Genomic DNA, 25,484 nt, shown 5'->3' with positions numbered 1-25,484 from the left:
TTACACCAATATTCTGTACAGAAAGGTAAGAGGCTACTTTTCTTAATAGAACAGATGCCTTCTTACAGAATTACTCTCAAAGAGCTGACGTGGAAATCTTCAACAGAATTGCCAGTTGATATGAAAATGATAAAACTGAAATACCGTTTGGACAGTTAAAGAGTGGATACTTTACAGCAGTGATTCCCAAACACTTCCTCCATGGTATGCAAATTGATCTCATGAATATTCATTGTGGATATCCTGAAAACTTGACTGGCTGGGGTTCTCCAAAGACAGTTTTGGAAATCACTGCTTTCCATAATCCCACACAGTTGTAATGAATGAACACCCCTGAAGAGATAAATGATCAAAATCCTATAAACGCACCAAGCTATTACTCATAGCTCAGTGCTTCTCAATCCAGAAGGGTTTTCAAGATATCCCTAATGAATATGCATGAGAGAGATTTGCATACCTGTAACTTCCATTATATGCAAATCTCTCTCATGCATATTCATTAGGGATATCTTGAAAACCCGACAGGGTTGAGAATCAGTGTCATTGCTCATGATAACAGAACAGGGGAAAGACGCATCTTGAAGGAGAATTTCTATAGAAAGAAGGTATGGCAATAACACATTTGTAACTGAAAAAACAAAAGCATAGCATTAGAGGTACAAAGGGCAAAATAGAAATGATAAAAACCCAATTAAGGCCTAGAACCTAGTGAGTCAAGGGAGCCATCCCACCTCATGGGCAAAGCTGAAACAGAGGATTAAATGGGAACATAGGTTTTAAATTATATTTCTTTTAATTGTTGAGGCAGTTAATACGTGGTTCATGGAACTGCAATATACAGAGGTGAAATAAATAGCTTTTATATATATATAATATATATAATATAGCTGGTTTTACAATATTCCCTTATCATTGGTCTACTAGATCATCAATTCAGTCTCTTGAATGTAGTAGCAGCATTTTCCAGAACTTTGCGCTTTGCAGGGATCACAAAGCTGTGACGCCTTATGTCAAGAAAGGAAAAAGAGGAACAGTTTGATGCACTGGAAAGTCCACGGAACACCAATGACGTGTCCGCGCCACATGCCTGGTCTTCTGCGCCACAGCCCACAGCAGCCAGCGGACAGCTCACTGCTAATGGCGTCAGTTGTGCTGGGCTTCCGAAAGAACTCTTCAGCTTTTCTTTGGTTTGTCCTCCTTAGGGGATCTGCTAGCAGTTCTTCAGTCCAGGAGCTATATCTAAGCACCTAAAGCCAAGAGTCAATTTAAATAGAGCAGGCGACGTCTTATTGTCTTGTTTCAAGTCACAATACATTTCCTACAGCTCCCCCAGTGTTCTCTTGTCATTTTTAAAAACACAAAGTACAAAAATAAAGATTTTTTTTTTTCCTTATTTTTAATGTAAAAATATTCCTCTGGTGCAGTGTCGGCACATTGTCTGGTGTGTGTCTCTTTTCTAACTGGGGTTAGTGGGTCGTAGTCGTTTAGTCCTTTTTGTCACTGTGGTGTACTTAAAAGGTTTTTGTAACTCCACTATACCTTTTGGGGACCTTTTCATAAAATGAACATCCTGCTGGTTTTCCCGTGTCTTTGGGCCTTTCCGTGGCCTTCCTTTCTTGGTGAAGCCAATATACCAGCCTGAATACTTTGCCGACATTAAGGCTGTATAGTTGTTTTCCAGCACCTTCTCAATGAAGACACATTCTTTGCTGGTGCCATCAGGCTGCAGAAGACAAAAAGCAAAAAAAGAGAATAAAGAGGATGTTCCAAAGTAACCAGAATAGCAGTAAACTTCCTCTAGGTGAATGCTCAGTTGCTTCTATGAAAATACTGTTTTAGAGCCTCCATTTGCTCTAAAAGGAGGCTCGGCTCTGAAAGAACATTCGTCTGGAGATCCACCCCATCTCTAGCATAATGTTCTTCTAGAGAAGGCTTGTCCAACCTTTTTGCATCGTAGGGCCTAAACATACACCGTTGCATTTTGCTACGTTTTGTCTAATACTAGCAAAATATGACAGTGCATCATTCCTTCTCCATCTTCCACCCAGCCTTGTTCTCTCTCAGTTACCGCCTCATCCTTCACTCGCTTTCTTTTCTCTCACATGGCTTCCCCTGCAGGAAAAATGGGATTCCTGCTTCCTCACCATAACTTGTGTCTCGCTGCAAATTTGAGCCACATGGTGCTGGAAATTCAATCTTGTGAGACTTGAAACTGTAAAATCAACCTGACCTTCCAGCACTGTGCAGCTCATGCTTAGAGAGCGGAGTTGTAGCGGGGATTGTAGGAAAGCAGGAATACTACTGTAAGCACACAAGACTTGCCAAGCTTCCAAGGGCTAGGTTCTGGCCCTCAGACCATAGGTTAGACAAGCCTGTTCTAAAGCCTCAGCTGCCTCTAGAGCAAGGGTGTCCAACCTCGGCCCTCACCACGTCGGGTTTTCAGGATTGCCCTAATGAATTTGCATGGGATCTTTTTGCATACAATGGAAGCAGTGCATGCAAATAGATCTCATGCAAATTCATTAGGGAAATCCTGAAAACCCAACTGGATTGTGGCCCTCGAGGACCGGCCCTGGATGACCTCTTCCCTCTGAAGCCTCTTGGAAAACTCTCTTCTGATCTGCCTCTAGGACAAAGATTTTGTAGAGCCCCGAACTGGCAATGTCATTATAGAGCAAGTCACCCCTTGGCAATCCTATAGGCAAGACAGAAGTTTTCACTTTTCCTTAACCCTGACAGTTTCAAAGAGGAAAGGATGAAGCAGAACAGGAAAGTGACAACTTCTCCCCCAGCACTCCTATATACTGTACCACATGTTCTTAATTTTGGCCAACAGGCCGAGAAGCAACATTAACTGGAACCTCATAATGTTGGAGATAGTCATAAGGTATATCAACAATACATTCCATGTGAGACATGTCCAGGAGGAACTCACTAAGCAGCAAAGTCCTACATTTGGTATAAAGACGAAGATAATTTTGAGCTCTATTCCATTGCTGCGTTGACAGTTTGCACTCCACAGATAAGGCTACAATATCCTGACTTGTTCACATTTCAGTATTTATGCATTCTAGGCTTCTATGAGAAGTATGCACGAGGATATAATCCAGTCCCTATCCCCATCATATTGCTACTCCCTATTCACCATCTTCACAGGTTTTTTCACATCCCCATATCCAACCTGCACTGTAAATTCAAACAAAACATAAAATGTATCCCATAACGTATTAAAATATAATGCAAAACTGCTATAAATTTGAAACTTGACCGCATTAATGATTGGTTAAAACCAAATATGTTATCTCTTAGTATTCCTAAAACCAACAGTCTCTTTTTTTCTGTGGAAAGATAATATTCAAATTACATCTCCAATATGTATTAATAACATTCCAATCAAATCTGTCGACATGGTTAAAATCTTAGGTGTAATTATAGACAACCGACTCAACTTTCGTTCATAAATAGGTACTGTGGTAAGAAGCTGCTTTTACAGATTTAGAATGATCAGATCTGTGGCGAAAATCCTGGAACCATCATCAATTAATATTGTAATTCATTCACTTATCGTCTCGAAAATAGATTATTGTAATTCCTTATATCAGGGAATCTGTCAGAAAGCCATTAGGGACCTACGGTTAATACAAAATATTGCCATCAAGGTGATTACAAACTCTGTAAAATACAAACACGTTACCCCTCTTTTAAAAAAAAGCCCACTGGCTTCCAGTCCAAAACAGGATAACCTATAAGACTGTCCTTTTAATATTCAAAATCCTCAAAACCAAAGACCCGGCTTTCCTTGACAAAAATCTTAACCCTTATGAATCTACGGTAATAGATCCTGAAGATCCTCTGGACAACATCTGCTTTGGGTTCCTTCTCTAAAAATAATAAATACCCTTAGAACAACAATATTCTCAGTTATGGCACCCACACTCTGGAATGTGTTACCTACTCATCTTCGGGCACAGCCAAATTGAGACAAATTTAAAGGAGCTTTAAACAGCTTCCTATTACTTGATGCCTTCAGCTAACCAGGCTACTGTTCTTTTCTCATTGATCCCCTTAGTCCTTTTGTTTTCTCCCACATACGTTCTCCCCCCCTTTCCTCCTCGTTCTTAGTACGTTTACTTTGTGTTTTGTTTGTCTGAGTAAATTTTGTCTGTTTATTATTGTTGTTTTTAATTCTGTTCTTACCCTTATTTTATTGTTGTAAAACACTTAGAAGGGCATAATCGAAAGGGACGTCTAAGTCCGTTTGTGTCTAAGTCGCAAGTCGTCCAAAGTAAAAAACAGCCTAGGACACATTTTCGAAAAATACGCCCCAAATTTTTTTTTGTTTCGAAAGTCATCTAATTATACGTCCTGCCAATCTGATCATCTAAGCCGCTAAATCGTCCATCTTTATACCACATTTCCGTCCAATGCCTAGAACAAGCGCTGTTGGACATGGGAGGGGTCTGCAAAGTGATGGACTGAACACCCAGACATGTCACCTAAATAGTGGGGTACCTTACATGGCACTGCTGTGAAGTTCACAAAAAGGGTGCCATGTCTTCTCCTCACTACAACTCCCTTATAGGTCATGGTGAGCCCCCCCAAACCACCTCCAGAATCCCCTAGACCCACTTATCTACTACCCCAATAGCCCTTATGGCTGCAGGAGCCACTTAAAAGCCAGTACAAAAGGGTTTTGGGGGTGTATAGGGGGGTGCACATGTTTAAGTATAAATGCAGTGATTACAGGGGCTTATGGGCATGGGTCCTCCTCTGCATGAGTCCCTAACCCACCCCCAAGACGGCTTAAGCCACCTCTGTGCTGGACAACCAGGCTTTCCTATGCCAGGCGGCCAAGTGATAATGGTCTGGAGGCTGAATTTTAAAGGTGTGATTAATATTTTTATGGGGGGGGTGTCGGTGATCACTGGGGTAGTGTGTGGGGGTCTGTTTTATGTGTTTGCAGTGCTTATCTGGTGACTTTAGGTGGGTTTTTGTGACTTAGACCATGTTTTAGATGGTCTAAGTCACAACTTCCAAGTTCCGTCGATCCTGGGCTGTATAACTTTCAGTTATACATGCTGTACGACTAGTCCAAGCCGGCCCACGTCCCACCCAACTCCCACCCTTGACACTCCTCCCGAAATGCCCCGTTTAGCTTTGGTCGTTCAGCGGCACTATGAAGGCCTAGGTCGTTTAGAAATACGTCCAAAACCCATTTTTATTATCAGCACTTGGACGTACTTGGGAAATGTTCATCCAAGTGCCGACTTAGACCGGTTTTTGGACATTTTTCTCTTTCAATTATGAGCCCCTTAGTATTTTGATAAGCATTCAATCAAATTTACAATACACATGAAAGATTTGAGCAAACTTCATGGACATCCAGAATGCAAATAAAACAGAGTACAGTAATCTACTCAGGATAGTTCCAATTGAGTTAGGCCTCAATTTTATTAAAAGTAACCACAGATAAAATTGGAACTTGTAAACCTAATTAGTTTGTCCATACAGTATGGCAGTATGGTAGCTGCATCAGGAACAGTTCTTTATCCTGTAGGCAATAATTCCACCTAAGGTGACCACCTATATTATCTCTAAGGTTGCAAACCCCAGATGTTGCTTAAAGAGGTCTTCAGAGAGGTGTGCAGCTATTCTGGATCTTCTTTTGTGGTCAAAGGTAGGGTGGACACCTTTGGTGGAATTACTGTCTACAATTATGAAAAACTGCCCTTGAAGCAGGCACTGTGGTGCCATTGGGCATATGGGCAATCTAATTAGATTTACAGTTTCCATTTATGTGAGGTTGCTTTTAATAAAATCAAAGCTTAACTCAATTCAGAGAAGCTTGTATACATTGCTCTGGTATTTTTAATGCAGACTGGGAATCAACAGACTACAGTACTTGCTCATATGCTCACACTCCCAGCCTCCCCCCCCTCCCTTCTCATGATCCCACTTCTCACTCACTCACCCTCTGACATTTTCAGACCCAAATCTCCTGTTCTCCTTACACCATCTGAACATGGTATTATTCCAAAATTCTTTTAAGTCTAGTTGGCCGTATCTTGCTTTCTAAAAACAATTGTGTCAATTTAAGGATACCACCAAGACATGCTTGGATGCTCTGTGGTATCCTGGTAAGCATCTCTCATGCCAGGGCAGAAAAGGAAGGGATTATGTGTCAAGGCTCAGCCAATCATATCTCCTGATGGGGGGCAGGTGTGTAGTGGAAACCAGACCTCCACTTTCTCCCCATCAGCTGACTACTCTAGCCTGCCAACACTTTAACACCTGACCTGTATCTTGTGCCAGGAACAGGATTTCATTCCAGTAACTTTCAGCTACCAGAAGTGAAAGCTAAAAGGTTTACCAGGGGCTCGTTTAGAAAAGGCTATCCTGAAATTCAGGATCTGGTAAGCCATTGTTACTGCTGTATACAGCCCTATTTTGAGATTAGTACATTTACTAGGAATTTGAATCTAGGGTCTGGAAATATTTGAGGGCCTATCAGTTTGCATTTAGGGGCTTTACCTGTCAACCCTCTGGATTTTGATGGGAGACTCTATACTAAGTTGCCTACCTGGCTTGGGAGGGGGAGGAAGAACCCCCATTTCAATAAAATACAAAATACAGTAAAATCTTAGTTTGCGAGCATAATTTGTTCCGAAAACATGCTTGTAATCCAAAACACTCGTATATCAAAGCAATTTTCCCCATAAGAAATAATGGAAACTCCACAACCCAAAACCTTTAATACAAAATACTGTATGTACTCGTATTGCAAGACTTTGCTTGTTTAGAACAGTAACGACACTCCCGCAGCGTCAGAGAGAGAAGAACCATCGGCTCAGTTGTGATGTGTGTATACTATATGTACTTATATTGCAAGACCTTACTTGTATATCAAGTTAAAATTTAATAAAATGTTTTGCTTGTCTTGCACGTTATTTGCAATCCAAGGCTTTTCTGTATACTTATATTCAATGCAGATTGCAACCATTTTAGCCAGCTAAACAAACTGGGAAGAAAACAGAGAAGATAGTGTGAGTCTAAAATGTTTGTTTTTTGAATGGAAAATTAATAAAGAGTTAAAAAAAAAAGAAAGAAAAGAAAATGTTTGTTAAACAAGTTGTTTTTCGTTTTCTTCTTCACCTGTTGCCCTGGTAAAGCGTCAGAATATAGGAGTCATCTTCTAATATTTCCCTAATGCTACTTGATGAATTCCTCCCTCAGGCATGGAACTTTTGGTGCTCAAACGGAAGTTAACGGTAATTAAGCGACACAGCACTAGTCATTTTGTGAGACACAGACAAATCCTGTGCTACACTTAGGGGGGAATTCATCAAGCAGAATGCATTAAACACTTACAGGGAAATTGTATAACCAACGCCTAAACTTAGGCATCAGTAAGTGCCAGTAGCCACCACGGGACCTTAAAGTCAGGCTGCAGCAGCCATAAACCGATCGCAGCAATGGAAGTTATCACCGATCAGCTGAGCCAGCAGTGCTCCTCCAAAGCCGCGGCTTCAGGGAGTCCTACCAGCTCAGCTGATCAGGGGGAATACCCCTGCCACAATCAGCTGAGCAGCCATGGCTGTGGACCCCCCGATATCGGCAGGAGGGATGCCCATTTCCTCCTGCTGGAACCCCCTTCGAAGTCCTGCGGCAGGAGGATGCCCACTCTCTCCTCTCTGCAGGCCCCCCCTGAACCCACGACCCATCCCAGCTGCCAATACCCCTGAACCCCCACTCTGACACCCCCAAACACCGATATGCCCAAACCACCATGGCTTCAGCTGATCAGTGATAACTTCCCCTGCCACAATCAGTTTATGGCTGCTGCAGCCTGACTTTAGCATTCTGAGGCAGCATAAATAGGCAGCTAAAATGTAGGCCAGGGTTTTCCGTCCCTATATTTCAGCTGCCTATCTTGGCTGAATTTAGGTTTGATTCTGTGATTGACACACAACCGGCGGTCACTTTTTAGGCTGCCACCAACATAGGTGCAGGTTAGAGAATCTGTCCCTAAAAGCTCATAGGTATATAATGGGCTTTAGAATTTAGTGTGTGCTAATTCCCTTAACGCGGATCTTGCCCAAACGAGTACTTTATGTTTTATCTTTATTTTCTCTTTCCTTTCACGCCGTTCATTTTTAACTGTTTTGTAAATCGTTTTTCTACTTACCAAGCAGTATACTGTATATAGAAGGCCATTTTCAATAGGACGTCTAAGTCCAACTTTGTACATTTTGAGAAGAACATCCAAAGATCGGGTGCAGAAAATGACCATTTTTGAAACCGCACGTTGTCTAGCTGGTGGGGTTTTTTTTTTTTTTGGGGGGGGGGTTTTAAGAAAATGACCTATCTAGACATTTTTATCACAGAAATATCTAAAACCAAACCATTTGGACATGGATGGGGGAGCACTGATATGCCAGCAGAGCTGTGGGGCACCCTATGAGGTACTGTTGTGAATTTCACATAAGGGGTGCCAGGTACACATCTCACTATAACCCCCTTACATTGTATGCTATGCCCTCCAAAACATTCCCAAAACCTACTGGACCCATCTGTCTAACACCCCAATAGCCCTTATGGCTGCAGGTATTACCTATATGTAGGTACAGAGGGTTTTTGGTGGGTTTTGATGAGCTCACACTATCCCCCACATGTGTACTAGTTAGGGTGGGATGTGGGCCTGGGTCCCCTTCTCTAGAGTCCCCTGGACATAATATCTGCAGCTGTCATAGAGACAAATATGTATTGTTTCATTCACATCTTTGGGAGTGAGAGAAGATCAGTGACCACTGGGAGAGTGTGGGTAGGCTATGCTTTCATCCCTCCAATGGTCATCTGGTCAGTCTGGGCATCTTATTGATCTTTAATTTGTGCCCTGGACATTTTGTTAAATGTTCAATCATCGTTGTAAAATGTCCAAGTCCTTAATCTGCCCAAAACATGTCTTTCAACATGGCCATCGGACCAACGGTCGGCTCGGGGGTCCGTTCCAACGGGGCACCTGACACTGTCTTTGCTCCTCCCCCATTCCAGCAGGGGAGAGCCGATGGAGGAGGGCTGCAGTCCGGCCATCGGACCAACGGTTGGCTCGGGGGCCCGTTCAAGCTGGACTTCAGTTTTGACTGTTTTGATTTTATTTTCACTTCTTTTTAGTTTATGATATATTTTTTAATCTCACTTATTGTTTTACCACTTATTTTGTTTTATTTTATCATTCAAATTTCATTTAAATTTCCCCAGAATTCTATTGCTTCAACGGTTCTCCCTCTGCATCTATTCCTATCTCCCCTCTTTTTAACCTTTCAAATTCCTTTAGATCATTGTAATCTTATTAGTATGTTTATTTTCTTATTTTTCTCCTTTATCTCTATTTTCTTTCTTTATTACTCTTCTAATTGTCATTTTTCCTGGTACTTTAGTTAGATTGTGAGCCTTCGGGACAGTAAGAGAATTTCTAAGTACCTATCTTACTTATAATTTTAATGCACCAATATATTCATTGTAACCCGTTCTGGGCTCTTATGGGAGGATGGGCTAAAAAATTGAATAAATAAATAAATAACATGCCCCCTTGGAATTTAGATGAACAGAAGAAGACCAGCCTAGAAAGACGTCTAAATTATGGGTTTTGAAAATAGTGATTTGGACATTTTACCAAGAAAAACGTCCAAATGGCACTTTATGACATTTTTAAAGACATTTTTCTCATTTGAAAATGAGCCCCACAGTCAAATAAACCTTAAACCATAAGTGCCAAAGCAGAAGAAAAATAGCAGGTAGGTGCTGAAGTGGAACTTTGACTAAGTTCCTGGCGTTCATGTGAAAGAGGCAACGCGCCCCCCCTCCTTCCCCCCCGTTCATGGGTATTCCGATTTATTTAAGCATTTGCTATATTGTCAATTAGGTGTCTAAGTGCTGTGTTTAGGTGCTCACGTTTACATCTGCCATAGATCAGGCCTAAGTGATGGCACCTAACTTTAGTTAGCTAGGACCCGATATTCAGAGCACGGGAGGCAGCCTGCCTACGTCCCGTGGTTGGCGATGAGCTCATATATTCAATGCCGGGCTGTTTCCAGGGGGGGGGGGGGTCACTGCTATAACTTAACTGGTGAAGTCAATCTGCAGCACTGAACAGTTAAGTTATAACGGGCAAAAACAGGATTGCTATTAAGGTGGTCTAATTTGTCCACTAAACTTAGCCTAAATTTAGGTGATCTTTTAAGGCTGTAACTGAGGCATCTTTTATATAATTGTAAACCGTCTAGAACTGCTGGTGATGGTGGTATAAAAGAATAGTTATTATTATTATTACTGCCAGTTACAGCGCGATATAGCTTGTTAACCTTTTGCCTCTAACCGTGACTATTCAGTGGAGATAACTAGTTATTTTATGATGAATATTTGTGGGGAGTCAGTTGAATGTTATTTAATTGGTCAGCGGCAATTTCAGGCTGGTTAAATAGCTTTGACTATTGGGGGAGGGGCTAATAGCCAATTTACGCTACTATTCTATAACACATTAGACGTCAACTTTTTCGGCTACAGAATACCGGCTTCGAACCTTCATTTTGGGCGCCGCTTAAGAGACAAATTGCCCAATATTCAGCTCTTTTTACCTGACAGAAAAGGGGAAGAAGACTTGCCTCAATATGTGTCAAACAAACAGAAGAAAAGGCAAGCAAGATGTCATAAAACAACCAATGGGTGCATGTATTCTCAAGAAAAAGTCCTAGTATGTTTAAAGTCCCGGCTAAGATCTGAGTTTTGGCTATCTGGAATGCCTTCTTCAGTGGACTAACAAATAAACAATTATTACATTACATTAGAGGGAGTACACACTGTAATTCTGGGACCAGCGAGAGTGCACACGCTGCAAATTGCACTAAAGGAGCTCAAGTAGCCCAAACGGGAATACCCCCACAGGGTACACACATTACCAAGTCTCTGATAGGAGCGCACTGCAGTTATGGGGAGTCCGGGATAGGTACAAGCTGTAGCTCTGGGTCTAGGGAGTGTAAGAGACAAGCGAAAAATACTAATGGTGGTCTAGTTGATATAGAGGGATTGTCCCCACTGAGATACAACAAGCACACAACATGGAGGGCTATGTACGTCAACGCCCACAGTCTGGGAAACAAGATCCTAGATTTGGAGACAGAAATGAGGAATGCCGACCTGGATGTGGTGGCGATATCTGAGACCTGGCTCACAGACTCCCACGCGTGGGACATGGTCATACCAGGTTACAACTTGCTTCGTCGGGACAGGGAGGGCAAAATGGGAGGTGGGGTAGCATTATATACTAAAGATGACATTAAGGTCACCAGAATCACAGATGTACAGTACACTGGGGAATCCCTTTGGGTAAATTTGGCCAGAGGGAAGGACAAATGCCTATATCTTGGCGTGGTATACAGACCCCCAAAACATCAAGAAGACCTAGATTTGGAATTAATCGGAGATATAGAGAATATCACCTTGCGGGGGGACACAGTATTGGTAGGTGACTTCAACATGCCCGATGTGGATTGGGTCACGCTTTCCTCTGCTTCCGGCAGCAGCAGGAAGCTATTAAACTCTTTGAATGGAGCAGGACTCAGGCAACTGGTAATTGAGCCAACAAGGGATCAGGCAATTTTGGACCTGGTACTTACCAACGGAGAAAGTATCACAGAGGTCTCAGTGGGTGAAACTTTGGCCTCCAGTGACCACAATATGATTTGGTTCAATCTCAGGAAAGGTTTCACGAAATCTACCACATTGACCAAGGTTCTCAAGTTCAAGGACACAAATTTCCAGGACATGGGAGACTTCGTTCACCAGGCGCTACAAACCCAAGCAGATACCGACAGCGTGGAAGAAATGTGGTCAACTTTGAAAACCACCATACAGGAAGCAACAAACCGCTATGTTAAATCAGTAAGCAAACGAAGTAGGAACAACAAGCCACAGTGGTTCTCTATGGAGATCTCAGACCTCATCAAAGAGAAGAAAAAAGCATTCATCTCTTACAAACAATCAGGGACACAGGACTCCAGAGTAGATTATCTGACCAAATCAAGAGCCGTCAAAGCGGCAGTTAGAGAGGCCAAATTCCGCATGGAGGAGTCTCTAGCAAAGAATATCCAGAAGGGAGATAAATCCTTCTTCAGGTATATTAGTGACAGGAAAAAGAACTCAGGCGGGATAGTACGACTCAGAAAACCAGACGGAGACCATGTGGAGACGGACTCGGAAAAGGCCCAACTGTTAAATGAATACTTCTGTTCAGTCTTCACCCGCGAGGTGCCGGGAATCGGCCCTCAACCACATACAAGGATTAAATCAGTAGACCCGTTTAGTAATTTCAAATTTACACCCAGCAGCGTCTACTGCGAGCTGTCAAAAATCAAGGTCAACAAGGCAATGGGGCCTGACAACCTACACCCTAGGGTACTCAGGGAGTTGGGAGATGTCTTGGCGGAACCACTATCCGCGCTCTTTAATCTCTCCCTTAGTACAGGTAACGTCCCGATGGACTGGAAGACGGCTAACGTCATTCCACTACACAAGAAAGGCTCCAGGGTGGATATGGCAAACTACAGACCAGTGAGTCTCACTTCAATAGTGAGCAAACTAATGGAAACCCTAATCAAACACCAAATGGATAGGATCATGGACGAGGAGAATCTGCGGGATCCCCGCCAACATGGATTTACTAAGGGGAGATCGTGCCAATCCAACCTGATCGGCTTCTTTGACTGGGTGACGAGGAAGCTGGATGTTGGTGAGTCCCTGGACATCGTCTATCTGGATTTCAGCAAAGCATTTGATAGCGTGCCACACCGCAGGTTGCTGAACAAGATGAGTTCTTTAGGTTTGGGCGACACTTTAACAAAATGGGTTGGGAACTGGCTTGGAGGTAGGCTTCAGAGGGTGATGGTGAATGGCACTCCCTCCGAGATGTCGGAGGTGATAAGTGGAGTGCCACAGGGCTCCGTCCTAGGCCCGATCTTGTTCAACATCTATATAAGAGACCTGACAGAAGGGCTTCGAGGTAAAATAACATTGTTTGCCGATGATGCCAAACTGTGCAATGTAGTGAGCAAAAGCACAACAGACAAAAAAGCAATGACAGACGATATGGTGCATGACTTACTTCTGCTGGAGCACTGGTCTAGGTCCTGGCAACTCAGTTTCAATGCCAAAAAATGCAAAGTCATGCACCTGGGAAGCCAGAATCCATGCAAGATCTACACCCTAAATGGCGAGATCCTGACAAGAACTGTAGCAGAAAGAGACTTGGGAGTGATTGTCAGGGAAGACATGAAGTCGGCAAACCAAGTGGAGCAAGCTTCATCCAAAGCAAGGCAAATCATAGGTTGCATACGCAGGAGTTTCATCAGCCGTAAACCTGAAGTCATTATGCCACTGTATAGATCCATGGTGAGACCGCACCTGGAGTACTGTGTGCAATTCTGGAGGCCGCATTACCGCAGGGATGTGCTGAGACTGGAGTCGGTCCAGAGAATGGCCACCAGGATGGTCTCGGGACTCAGGGAGCTCCCGTACGAGGAGCGGTTGGGGAATTTGCAGCTCTACTCACTCGAGGAGCGTCGAGAGAGGGGAGACATGATCGAGACATTCAAATATCTCACGGGCCGCATCAAGGTGGAAGAAGACATCTTCTTCTTCAAGGGTCCCGCGGCAACAAGGGGGCATTCGTGGAAAATCAGGGGCGGGAAACTGCACAGTGACACTAGGAAGTTCTTCTTCACTGAAAGGGTGGTTGATCGCTGGAATAGTCTTCCACTTCGGGTTATTGAGGCCACCAGTGTGGCGGATTTTAAGGCCAGATGGGATAGACATGTGGGATCTATCCGCAAAGATAGATAGTGAGGATCACTGGGGTGGGCAGACTTGATGGGCCTTGGCCCTTATCTGCCGTCTATTTCTATGTTTCTATGTTTCTATATTACATTAGTGATTTCTATTCCGCCAATACCTTGCAGTTCAAGGCAGATTACAAAAGAAGTTATCTGGCCATTTCCAGAGGAATTGAATAGTAGAGTGAATTGCTACAGAGAATTGGGATTAGGGATTAGCCTTGCGGAGTTAGTTTGTCTTCAAGGATGTCTTGAATAGGATGGTTTTTATTTCTTTTCTAAACGATTTGTAGTTTGTAGTCGTTATCAGTAAATTGGAGAGAATTATGAACGTATAATCAAAAAAACATTTGCAGGTATGTATATACAGTATATGTACATATGTGGGTTAACTTAATGTAATTTCTTGGTATCTAAATGTTCCCTTCTTTCTAGAATTACCCTCTTAATGCATCACCATGGGGGTAAGGGACTTGTGAAGCCATGAGACCCCTTGGCATAATTCCATCTATATCTAAACTCTTTCTGGCTCTGTAGCCTGAGAGACCCAGGAAAGTGAGAGATAAGTAGAGAAAGTCTAGGCAGGGGAGAAGGAAGCATGAGAGTGCAGGAAGAACACTAAAATGGAACAAGGCGAGGTGCAGGGAATCCCTACTACTAAAGGCATGCGCAGTGCTAGACGGTCCCTTCTCTGAAGAGCTTACAATCTAATTTTGACAGACAAACTGGACCTATAGAGGTTGGGGAATTTCTTGCAGAGAGAATGGTAGGATGGACCTAGGTATCTTATGGTGAGTGGGAGTTAGGAGTTGAAAGCAGCCTTGAAATACTGCTAGAGACGGACCTTGACGTATTGACTCAGGCAGTCTGTTCCAGGCAGAGGGCGGAGCAAGATAGAAGGGACGGAGTCTAGAGTTGGCAGTGGAGAAGAGGTACGGATAGGATGAACAGAGTATGGGGGGGAACATAAGGGGAGCTAAGTGAGGAGAGATATTGAGGGGCTGCACTTGTAGGTCAATCAGAGGAGTTTGAACAGTTTGGAAATGGCTGCAGAGCCAATGAAGTGACTTGAGGAGGAATAGAAGTCATGCAGCAGAATCTGAAGGGCCGAGAGGAGCTAGGACTCTTAGATTGCAAAAGAGAGAAAACCTGGATTATCTAAGGCAGAGGGACAAATCAGACCTGTTTCTCCACAGAGTTCTTAAAGGGGGCTTCCAACAGACACAGACCCTAAGCAAGCTAGGATACCTCAGATCCCCATTGTCACCAGGGACCCTGAACACAGGCCCATATTTTCAAGACTCTGATCCCTGAATTAGGAATGAAGAGGTTACATTGCAAGCATTTGGTGCATTTTCCTTCCATAAATCTCTTGAGCTGGACCATTTGCTCTAGGCTCCCTGATTCTCGCTGTTTTATGGTACCTGGTGTGTTTGCTGCCCTGCTGTAGGCTGGGAGGCCACAGAGATAAAAGACTCGCTCTCTCTTTCTACTGCTTTTTCCAGGCAAGCAGGGCTTACATTCACACTCTCAAGGTTTGCTGTTTGGATGAAAGTCTTCTGTTACAATAACACAGTTTCCTCATTAGACCACAAAAGTGAAAACAACTTTTACAAAGCCAAAGCTGTTTTTACCTTTTGTTAGCAATCCAGATCCCAAAAGAGACTAAAGGAAAGCTACTTGTCCCTCAGATAAGTACATTGGTGTGACAGTTTGAATTTGGGTTCACAATCTAGCCCTCCGATATTCAGTGATTTTGACAGCGCTGACCACTATGGTCTGAATTAGGCCGGCTATACAATGCCAGCCCCTGTCTGGGTAGCAGTACTGAAAATCCAGGCTTTTGGCATTTGGGTTCAGTTGATATTTCATGCCATGCCTGGGATAGTTAGAACTGCATTATACATGGTCCATCATGTCCAGTTAGCCATCCAGAATCCACCCCAGAACACCCTGGCACTAACTATCCAGTGTTTCCAACAAATGAGAGAAAGTTCATGTGCTTATGGTGTATATTATTTTTTAAAAACACAGAAAAGGATCTCAAAATCTGCTTCCAAAGGTCAATCTTCAAATTGGTACAAGTATATGCAGGCAAAATCATATCCTTTCCTCGTCGAATCCATCTCTAAATGGGATCCGATGTCGCAATCCCCTATTACCGAGCAATTATGGTTGGCGTTATGGCCCAGATTATTTAAATCCCTTCACTCAGCCTCTCATAGACAAACAGCTCTTTTCCTCTATCATAGAGCCTTCTGGACTCCTATTAAATCAGCCAAAATAATGAAGTCCTCAGTTAACTCTTGCTGGTCTTGCAAAGCATCTGAAGGCTCCTTGCGGCATATGCTCTATGATTGCCCCCATTTGCAGATTTTCTGGAATTCGATCTGGCACACGATTTCTAAAATTTTCTCTTTCACTGATCCTTTCTCATTTGATATTTTGATTCTGGGTTCCTCGGCACTCACTGCCCATCTATCTGTGTATCATGACCGCCTTTTTACCCTTTTATTAATTCTAGCCATTCAACTTATTTTACATAATTGGAAAGATTTTACAAAATTAGATTATAACCAATGGTGGAATTCAATGTGCCTCCACAATAAATTTGAACGACATATGGCTGACTGCCATAAATCTAGAGCGACTTTTGATAAAACTTGGTCGATTCTGGCAAACATCAGCACTTAGACCCTTGACCATAAACCGGATCATTTACCTATAGTATTCTGGTTTGATCTTTCCTTTATTTTCTCTTTATTTTATTTCATACTATTTTGTCATTGTCTGCTGACGATATACAGTCACATGTGCACTGTTTTAGCGTGGACTATATTGTATCTTATCTCTCTCAATTTACTCCCTTCACTATCCCATACGAAGCTTGTTCCTCGTTCGTATAGGCTTTTATGATGTGCATACTAACATGATTGATATACTGTTTACTGTTCATTTATCTTGTTATTGCCACTTCTTATTATGTAATTGAATATACTGGATGGGTGTCATCACCCGGTTTATAACCTGTGCTTCCTTGGAAGCTCTTCTTTTTGTACTTCAGTTTTTTTATGTTTTCCAAAAACCAATAAAAAATTTTTTTTTGAACTGAAAAAAAAAAACGCCCAAACCTCACCCTCCAATCAGTCTTACTGGGGTATGATTTCTATCAAAACTTTGTTGATTTTTTTAAATTTATTTATTGCAAAATTAAGTGAATATTTTCACCAAAAATTCTTCAAACTATATCCACATATTTGTAAAGAAACCAAAAAAGTACTTAACTCTATACGGTTCAAGGCCAAAAGGCCCAAAGAGATACCTTTGGAGTCTACTCAATGAAGTTACAGGGAAATACTTTTAAAACCAATAGGAGGAAATTTTTTTTCACTCAGAGAATAGTTAAGCTCTGGAACACATTGCCAGAGGTTGTGGTAAGAGCGGATAGCGTAGCTTGTTTTAAGAAAGGTTTGGACAAGTTCCTGGAGGAAAAGCCATTAGTCTGTTATTGAGAAAGACATGGGGGAAGCCTCTGCTTTCCCTGGATCGGTAGCATGGAATATTGCTACCCCTTGGGTTTCGGCCAGGTACTAGTGACCTGGATTGGCCACCGTGAGAACAGGCTACTGGGCTTGACGGACCATTGGTCTGACCCAGTAAAGCTATTCTTATGTTCTTAACCAGCTACTAAGCCAATCCCTCCCAATGCTCAGAAACAGCACCCCAACAGAAACTCTGCCCTACTGAAACCTAATGCCAGCTTGGAGCTGGCATTAGGATTTTGGTATTTAGCGGACCTTCGGCAACCTACTGTTAACAGGCTGGTGCTGCTGGCAGATTCTGAAAGCAGGGCTCCTGGAAATTAGAGAGGGAGAGAAGAAGGCAGGCAGGGAATGGAGGAGATGTATGCCACACGCAGTTTTTTTTCTTCATGGGAATTTCCAAAGTCATCTGACATGGCAGTAACTGTCCTCTTCCCAGCTCCCCAGTTTTACCGGACATACGCACAAGAGCTTTGCTTACTTTGCAGCTCTTGTGTGCATGAGCCAGTCAGCTTCTGAAAAGCAATTTCCCAATGTTCAGCGTTAATAGTGTGCATATGATTTGCATGCTATTAGGGTTGAACATTAGGAAGTTATTTTTCAGCGCTGTTCTCATGGTATTCTCCTGAGCATTGGTCTGCAAGTGAGCAGGGAGAAGAAGTCCCTGCTGCAGTGTTCAGAGAGCTTCCATTTTCTGAGCTGCCACAGGGGGGAGCACTTGGCGAAAGGGAGATTTTCAGTCTTTGTACAAATGCACTTAAATATCAAGCGTGAGATTTTTTTAGTTTTCTCCCTTTGAGATTTGTAAGTCAACATTTGTAGAAATGTCGGCATTAAATTCTAGATTAAAAATTGGCAGTATTCAAGTACAGCCTGACACTATGATCTACGTCTTATGAACATTTTAGAAAATTGCTGAAAACCTTTCTCTTCTCTATATTTCTGAGTAATTAGATCTCTCTGTACTTCAAATCATTTCTTGTATTTTTTCATAGCATAATCTTTTGTTAGCCGCATTGAACTCATGGCTATGCGGTCTCAAAATTTGTTATGATGTTATGTTATGACCAGCAGAATCCATTTCCTTAGCTGGCTTTGAAAAACATCCCCATTATTCTTTGGGAGTCTTTGTGCTACTTTATCTAGGACCCACAACAGAGATATATCACATCTACAAAGATGCCAGTTTCCTTACCAAAACCCTGTAATATATTACCTTAAAAATAAAACCAGCGATATATAAACTCCACACCACAGTCAACATTACTTGAAAATGCTAACTGCAGCATTTAAACTTACACCTGAATATTCAGTGCCAGGGTGTACCATCCGGCTGTGAAGTTGTCACCAGTACCACTGATGATTCAACACCGTTAGACAGGGAACTAGATAAGTTTAAGGAAAACTTAAAGACTTATCTTTTTTCTGATGCCTATTCTCAGGTATAACGGGTAGCGCTGTGAGGATCTTGGAAGACAAAAGCATATCATTGATGTTAATTTTTATTTAGGTTTGTATTATGTGTTGATTATTTTTTTTATTTTAAATATGTTTTAGATTGTAAGCCACCTTTGAAGGTTTTCCCTAGAGCGGAATAGAAAATTTTAAATAAACTTGAAAACATGTGAGGCAGCTAATTTGGTGAATAGCGTGATACCTGGACATCATCCGTCTGCTCCCTTGAACTGCCTCAGCATTACGGGGGTAATTCTCAATAGGTCGACTAAAGTTGGCCACCGGAATGCTGCATGCCGAGCGCAGATTCTATAACAGCACGTACATGCACAAATGCCATAGAGCACTAGCATAAGTCTACATTTACATGTCTAACATTAGGCCAAATGGCTGGTGTAAATGCTCAAGCCTAACTATAGGCAGTTACACACGTACAAGAGGCATTCAATAATTTATCTACTCAAATATGAACGAAAGTAGCAAACATGTTGAAATGTTGTGACATGTCTCAAGGTTTCTCATGCACAGTTGTGGTTCAGTGCGAGTCTAACATTCCAAGAGACAGGATGGCAGGAGAGTCCTCGTGCAAATCAAGTAAGAAACTGCTAGATTTTGAGCACCGTTCAGTGATAAAATGTTTCACAAAAGAAGGAAAAAAGCCAAAGGAGATCCATGAACGCATGACTGCAGTTTATGGTGAGTCTGCTCCATCATCCTACAAAGTAAAATTTTGGAGCAAGCAGTTTAAGTGGGGTAGAGAGTCCATTGACGATGACCCTCACACTGGATGGCCTGTGGAAGCAACTTCCACAGAAATGTACAAAAAAGTCAAGGATTTAATTTTGTCAGACAGATGAATTAAGGTTTCCCAAATAGCTGAAGAAATGGGCATCTCGACAGATACAGTTTGGAAAATAATTCATGAAAAGTTGGGCATGTCCAAGACTAGTGCAAGATGGGTTCCAAGAATGCTGACGCTATGTCAGAAGGCCACAAGGCTCCAATACTGACAGAAGAACTTGGACATGCTCCGTGAAGACCAAGCAAATTTTTTTCATAGTTTGTTGACTGGAGATGAGACTTGGGTCTACCACAGAGATCCTGAGTCCAAAATGGAGTCAATGCAGTGGAAGCACAAGTCATCCTCCACCCCATAAAAGTTCAAGACAGAAAAAATCTGCAGGCAAAGTCATAGCAACTGTCTTCTGGGATAATGAAGGACTTTTGCTTCTGGAGTTCATGCCACACAAGATAACCATAACCGAGGAGAGTTGTGCCAACACAATGATCGATTTGCGGGAGTCAATCAAGGAGAAAACATGAGGAAAACTCACAACATGCATTGCTGCTTCATCACGACAATGCGCTGGTCCACATGTCAGGACAATCACAGGCTGCCATCCGAGAATGTGGGTTTCAGCAGCTGAACCATCCATCCTAAAGTCCTGACCTGGCTCCCACAGATTATTTCCTGTTCCGAGTTTTGAAGAAATCTCTCCATGGACAGCGATTTTCAAGTGATGAAGACGTTGAGGAAGCTGTGACATCCTGGTTTGAAGGTCAAACAGAAGAATTCTTTTCAAAGGGGTTAAAGTCATTGCAGGAATAGTGGATGAAATTGTATGGTGCTATCGGAGGACTATACTGAAAAATAAAATAAACATTTTTTGAAAACTCTTTTCTTTCCTACTGAGGTAGATAAATTATTGAACGCCCCTTGAAAATGCGAATATTCTATAACCTATGCATGCAATTGCCAGTCCCGCCCCCATCTCACCCATGCCCCTCCCAGGTTCATGCCCCCCTCATAGCTGTGCGCTTTGGAATTTGTGTGCGCAATATATAGAACACTGACTAGGGACAGTTACCTCCAATAGTCAATAATGGTTGTTAATGGCAGTCAGCACATTGTTAGCTAATTAACCCCCTCTCTTACGAACGCACAGTGCGGGTTTTAGCGCCGCTTCGACGCTCATATGAGCATCAGAGCAGTTACCGCCACTGCCGGCGCTAAAACCCGCTCTAATGTACGTGTGTAACTGCCCTTAACATTTTGAGTGCAAGTGCATTTTTGGGCTCTAGTCACTAAGTTGGCCTTGCAGATTTATGTCATTAGGAGGTATCTGGTTCAGGCCAGGGCAGTCAGGAAGTAAGAGACAATTTTGCTGAAAATCAGAGCTTTTATCCAGGTAGAAACTGCTCCTATCAGTATCAGAGCCAATGAATATCAACCCAAGAACTTCTAAATGACTTAATACCAAGCAAAATATGCCTCAGCGCCCAAGAACTACGCAAAACACTCTTTATCCTGTCCAGTGCTTAGACATTAGTTAAGACTGCATTATAGGGAATATGAATTTTAGTAAATAATGTTGAATAGAATATCTTCAAGCTTTTATTCTCCAGACCTTCCTCTTCATCCCTCCTCAATGTCATGAGCTTTCTTTATTCTTTGATTCAGATATCATAGTTTTCTTAGCTTTAAATTTTAGCTGCCAAATTTCAGACCATTCTTCGAGCTTCTAAATGCGGTCTCACCAGTCTTATACATGAATGAGAGAATATTATTTACGGACGTGCATTCATGCATATCTAGACGTAGACTTTTATATGAACTATGGTTGGGCCTAGATCAGTGGTCTCAAACTCAAACCCTTTGCAGGGCCACATTTTGGATTTGTAGGTACTTGAAGGGCCTCAGAAAAAAATAGTTAATGTCTTATTAAAGAAATGACTATTTTTAACGAGGTAAAACTCTTTTATAGTTTATAAATCTTTCCTTTTGGCTAAGTCTTTCAAATAATATTGTAATTTATGGCTAAAGAGACATATGATCAAGAGACTGTTTTATTTTATTTGTGTGATTATGATAAACATACCGAGGGCCTCAAAATAGTACCTGGCAGGCCGCATATGGCCCCCGGGCCGCGAGTTTGAGACCATTGGCCTAGATGGTCTCTGCCACTTGCGGAGTGTCCTATAGACTAGGCACCTTCTTTTCTTTAGAGAACACACTTAAAGAAGGCACTTATAGGAAGGAGGCAGCTCCATAAACTGGCTCTTCCATTTAGGCACTGTTTTCATAGCAACATCTGGGTGCCATGATGCCATTAGAGAACCCTAGTTTAACTTGGCTTAAGTGGCCGTGCTGCAGCTCCTTGAGATTCTGGGGAAGTTACTTCATCCTCCATTGCCCCAGGAACAAAACAAGCACCTGCATAGAATATGTAAACTGCTTGAAAAAGAAGAATACCAAATCTCATCCCCTTTCCTAGAGGTAAGTCTACCAAGTGAGCCAAATAACTGAAAGTTAAGTTACACACAGCAGGCGGACATATGCCCATGCTCTGGTCATATACAGTACAGCAGTGTCCTGCAAACTTTCTCGTGCTGCAACACACTAAAGGTAGTGGCCGCATCTCGAGGCACCTGGAAGTGCGTGGGTGTCGCTGTGTTGACGTCACGTGCATGCGTGATGTCCTCACATTGACATGCGCGAAGGCCCTTCAGACGCCAGCATGGAAGAGGGCCGGAGAGAAGGAGAGCCATTGGCACTGGCTGATTGCCTACAGGACGTGCCTCTCATCGCAAGAGGCAAGTCCTGTAGGCAGTCAGCCAGCAACGGTGCCTCTCCTCCTCCCCGGTGTGCCGTGGCACACCTGAAATCTCAGGAGGCGCACAGTTTGCAAAACACGGCAGTACAGAGTGGGCCAAAAGTAGGTAGACAGTATTGATTCATTATTTCTTTTTAATTTACAGGTGTCACAAATAGCATTTGTGTGAAGCTTTTATACCTATAAAATAAAAATAAATAATGAATATATAAAGGCACAAGATCCTTTATTCAAAACCCCAAAAGCTCCAAAATCCAAAATTTGATGCAAACAGGAAGTAGTTCATTTCCCCGATGTGACACACGCTGACATGAAAATAGGTGCATGCATTTCTCCTGATTTCTGTGCAGTTCAGGTTGGAGGGCTGGAAAGTGGCACAGAGCGATGCTGATTCCACTCAGAACAGTGAGAAGTAGAAAAGGATCTGTTTAGCTCTGTCAGTCGTAGGGTTACCAAACATCTGGATTTCCCCACACATGTCCATGGGTCTGGACGGCTTTTCAAAACCCAGCTTGTAACAAATCACCGTCAGGCAGGAGGGCATCCGTGCGTGCAGTGGGGGAAGGGCTGGGGCGGGGCTAGAGCAGGATTGGGGGGTAGGTCCAGGGCAGGGGTAGGTGGAACTGGGCGTGTCTAGGGGGGTCCGGATTTTCCGTTTGGAAAATCTGATGACATAAGAACATAAGAAGTTGCCTCCGCTGAGGCAGATCAGAGGTCCATCTTGCCCAGCGGTCCGCACCCGCGGCGGCCCATCAAGCCTAATTGCCTGAACAGTGTCCCTGTCTAATTTTTCTACTGCCTCTAATCCTATCCCTATAACTTACCTCAACTCCTATCTGTACCCCTCAATCTCTTTGTCCTCCAGGTACCTATCCAAACCTTCTTTGAAGCCCTGTAGCGTGGATAGGTACCTGGAGGACAGAAAGTTGAGGTATTGAAGAAGCTTGATGAAGATATGTCTGTACAATAGCTGACTGAAGAATGTGGTATGGGAACAACAACCATATCTGACTTAAAGAAACAGAAAGATAAGCTGTTGACATTTTACAGTGAGGGTGATGAGCAGAAATGAATGAAAACCAGAAAAACGCTGCATAGGGCAAAAAATATGAAGCTTTAGATTGAGCCCTTTTCTGACTTAACATTATCATTCTGAAAACAAAACAAAACTCCAAAAAACAAAATATGCCTGGTCCGAAGGATTTTGGTTATATACCTGCTGTTGGCCCATCCTGTATACACCCTGCGACACCGCCTCCACCCTCACCCCCCTCGCCTAACTACCAATTATTGGCCCCTGTGATATATGTAAGTGGCAGGTATGTGTAGAATTGGCCTCGTTTCCCCTATGTATGAATTATTGGTATGCTCTACTCTCCAGTTATATGACTGATTATCTCTGGGGTTAAATGGATTTTTCAATACGTCCAAAACAATAAAGATCCCACTACACCAAACACGACTGTGATAATCATAGCATGCCTTTGCTGTTCCGAGTTAATTCAGCGTACTTTCTTTCCTCGGGAAGTTACGATGTGTAAAAGCACAGGTTTCTCTCTACTTGCTTTCCAGGTTCGTGGCTAGCCCATAGCGAAAGAATTCTCCTTTTTTTTTCTCAGCTTACTCGATATCTCCCAGACTGCACCTCATGGCAGCGAGGCATAAAACCCCTACTGGACCTCCAGGGTGATGAAATTTCAGCATCACCTGGACTCGATAGATGCTTTCTCACTCCAGAAAACAGCTTCACGTTCAGCCAACCCATTGCTAGGACGGAAAGAGTCAAATTGACGATATGCTGCCAGTCAGCAAGAATCTACCACAATAACACATTTCTGTAACTTTAGAATCGTGAGGCAGCAGCTAATAAGATTCTCAAGTTCCAATAGGAGCTTTTCCTGTCGAAGGCTCTGGCTACGTTATTAAGGAAGGCCCTGACGTCTCTCTCATACTCACAGCAAACGATGAAGACCAGCTGCAAAGCCACGGCTTGCCCTGGAATTGCTAACATGAAATGTTGCTGCTCTTTTGGATTCTTCCAGATAATAGTGTAGCAAGGGGAGGCCGAGGGTGGTCCCCCTCCCCCACCCCGCGCTCCTTTCCAACCCCTTCATATCTCTTTCACTTCCCCTGAGCGAGCAGCATCACAAACGTGCTGCTCACATCGGTGTTGCCTCTCTCTGATGTCACTTCCGGGCCCCACACCTAGGACGTGACATCAGCGGGAGAGCTGATGTGACACCGGTAGCAAGTTCATGAGGTTGCTCACACCTGAAAAATTAAAAAATGTACGGGGGAAGGGGCGGGAAGGAGTGCCCCTGCCTCAAGCGCCACTCACCCTCGCTACACCACTGCTGCCAGGTATTTGCAACCTGAATTGGCCACTGTTGGAAACAGGATACTGGGCTAGACTGGGGGCAGGAGGCACCCCATCTCTAATCTTCTAGGGAATCCCCCGGACCATAGAAAGTGAGCAGCCTGGCCATTTCCAGTCGCAAAAAAAAGAAAACCCCAAATACACCGCACGCTTCATACAGACGCCTCTGCTAATGTATCCTGTGGTCTATTGCAACCAGGGGGACTCTGAAAAGGGTGTCACGGCCTTCTGTCCTCACGTAGTGGTCAAAAATGCTGAAGTGGTCCTGATTTTGACCTCCTGTTTTGGGTAGAAACAGGACTACGTTAGCCTCAGCCTATCCCTGGTGTAGACGTGTAATATAACACAACATAATGTGGTCCATGTGCTTCTTCCAAAGGCCTGATGTTTCAGCCCTGGGAGGTTAAATGACTGCCTCGCGGGAAGGATATCAGCTGAGCAGTCCTGGGTGTATTATGGGACCTGCAGAACTAGACTCAGAAACTACAAATCGTACCCAGTTTAGGGTTGCCAGATTTTACAATCGGAAAATCTGGACCCCTAGGCCTGCCCAGTTCCACCGTTCCCGCCCTGTAACACCCTAGTCCCACCCCCTGCTCGTCGGGCAGGGAGG

At 43.2% G+C, this 25,484-nt stretch overlaps 1 protein-coding gene across 3 annotated transcripts in view; it reads right to left on the bottom strand.

Moving 5' to 3' along the window:
* Positions 1-807: 807 nt before the first annotated feature.
* Positions 808-25,484, bottom strand: part of FGF18 (fibroblast growth factor 18) — a 113,992-nt gene continuing 89,315 nt past the window's right edge. For all 3 annotated transcript variants that reach the window (XM_033926906.1, XM_033926905.1, XM_033926907.1), the window contains exon 5: positions 808-1,723. In XM_033926906.1, the coding sequence (XP_033782797.1) occupies positions 1,457-1,723 (267 nt within the window). In that variant the 3' untranslated portion in view covers positions 808-1,456. The remainder of the gene's footprint in view (positions 1,724-25,484) is intronic.

Source organism: Geotrypetes seraphini, chromosome 18 (genome assembly GCF_902459505.1).
Source record: "Geotrypetes seraphini chromosome 18, aGeoSer1.1, whole genome shotgun sequence".
NCBI classification, from domain to species: domain Eukaryota; kingdom Metazoa; phylum Chordata; class Amphibia; order Gymnophiona; family Dermophiidae; genus Geotrypetes; species Geotrypetes seraphini.
This window is presented reverse-complemented; position numbering and strand designations above follow the sequence as displayed.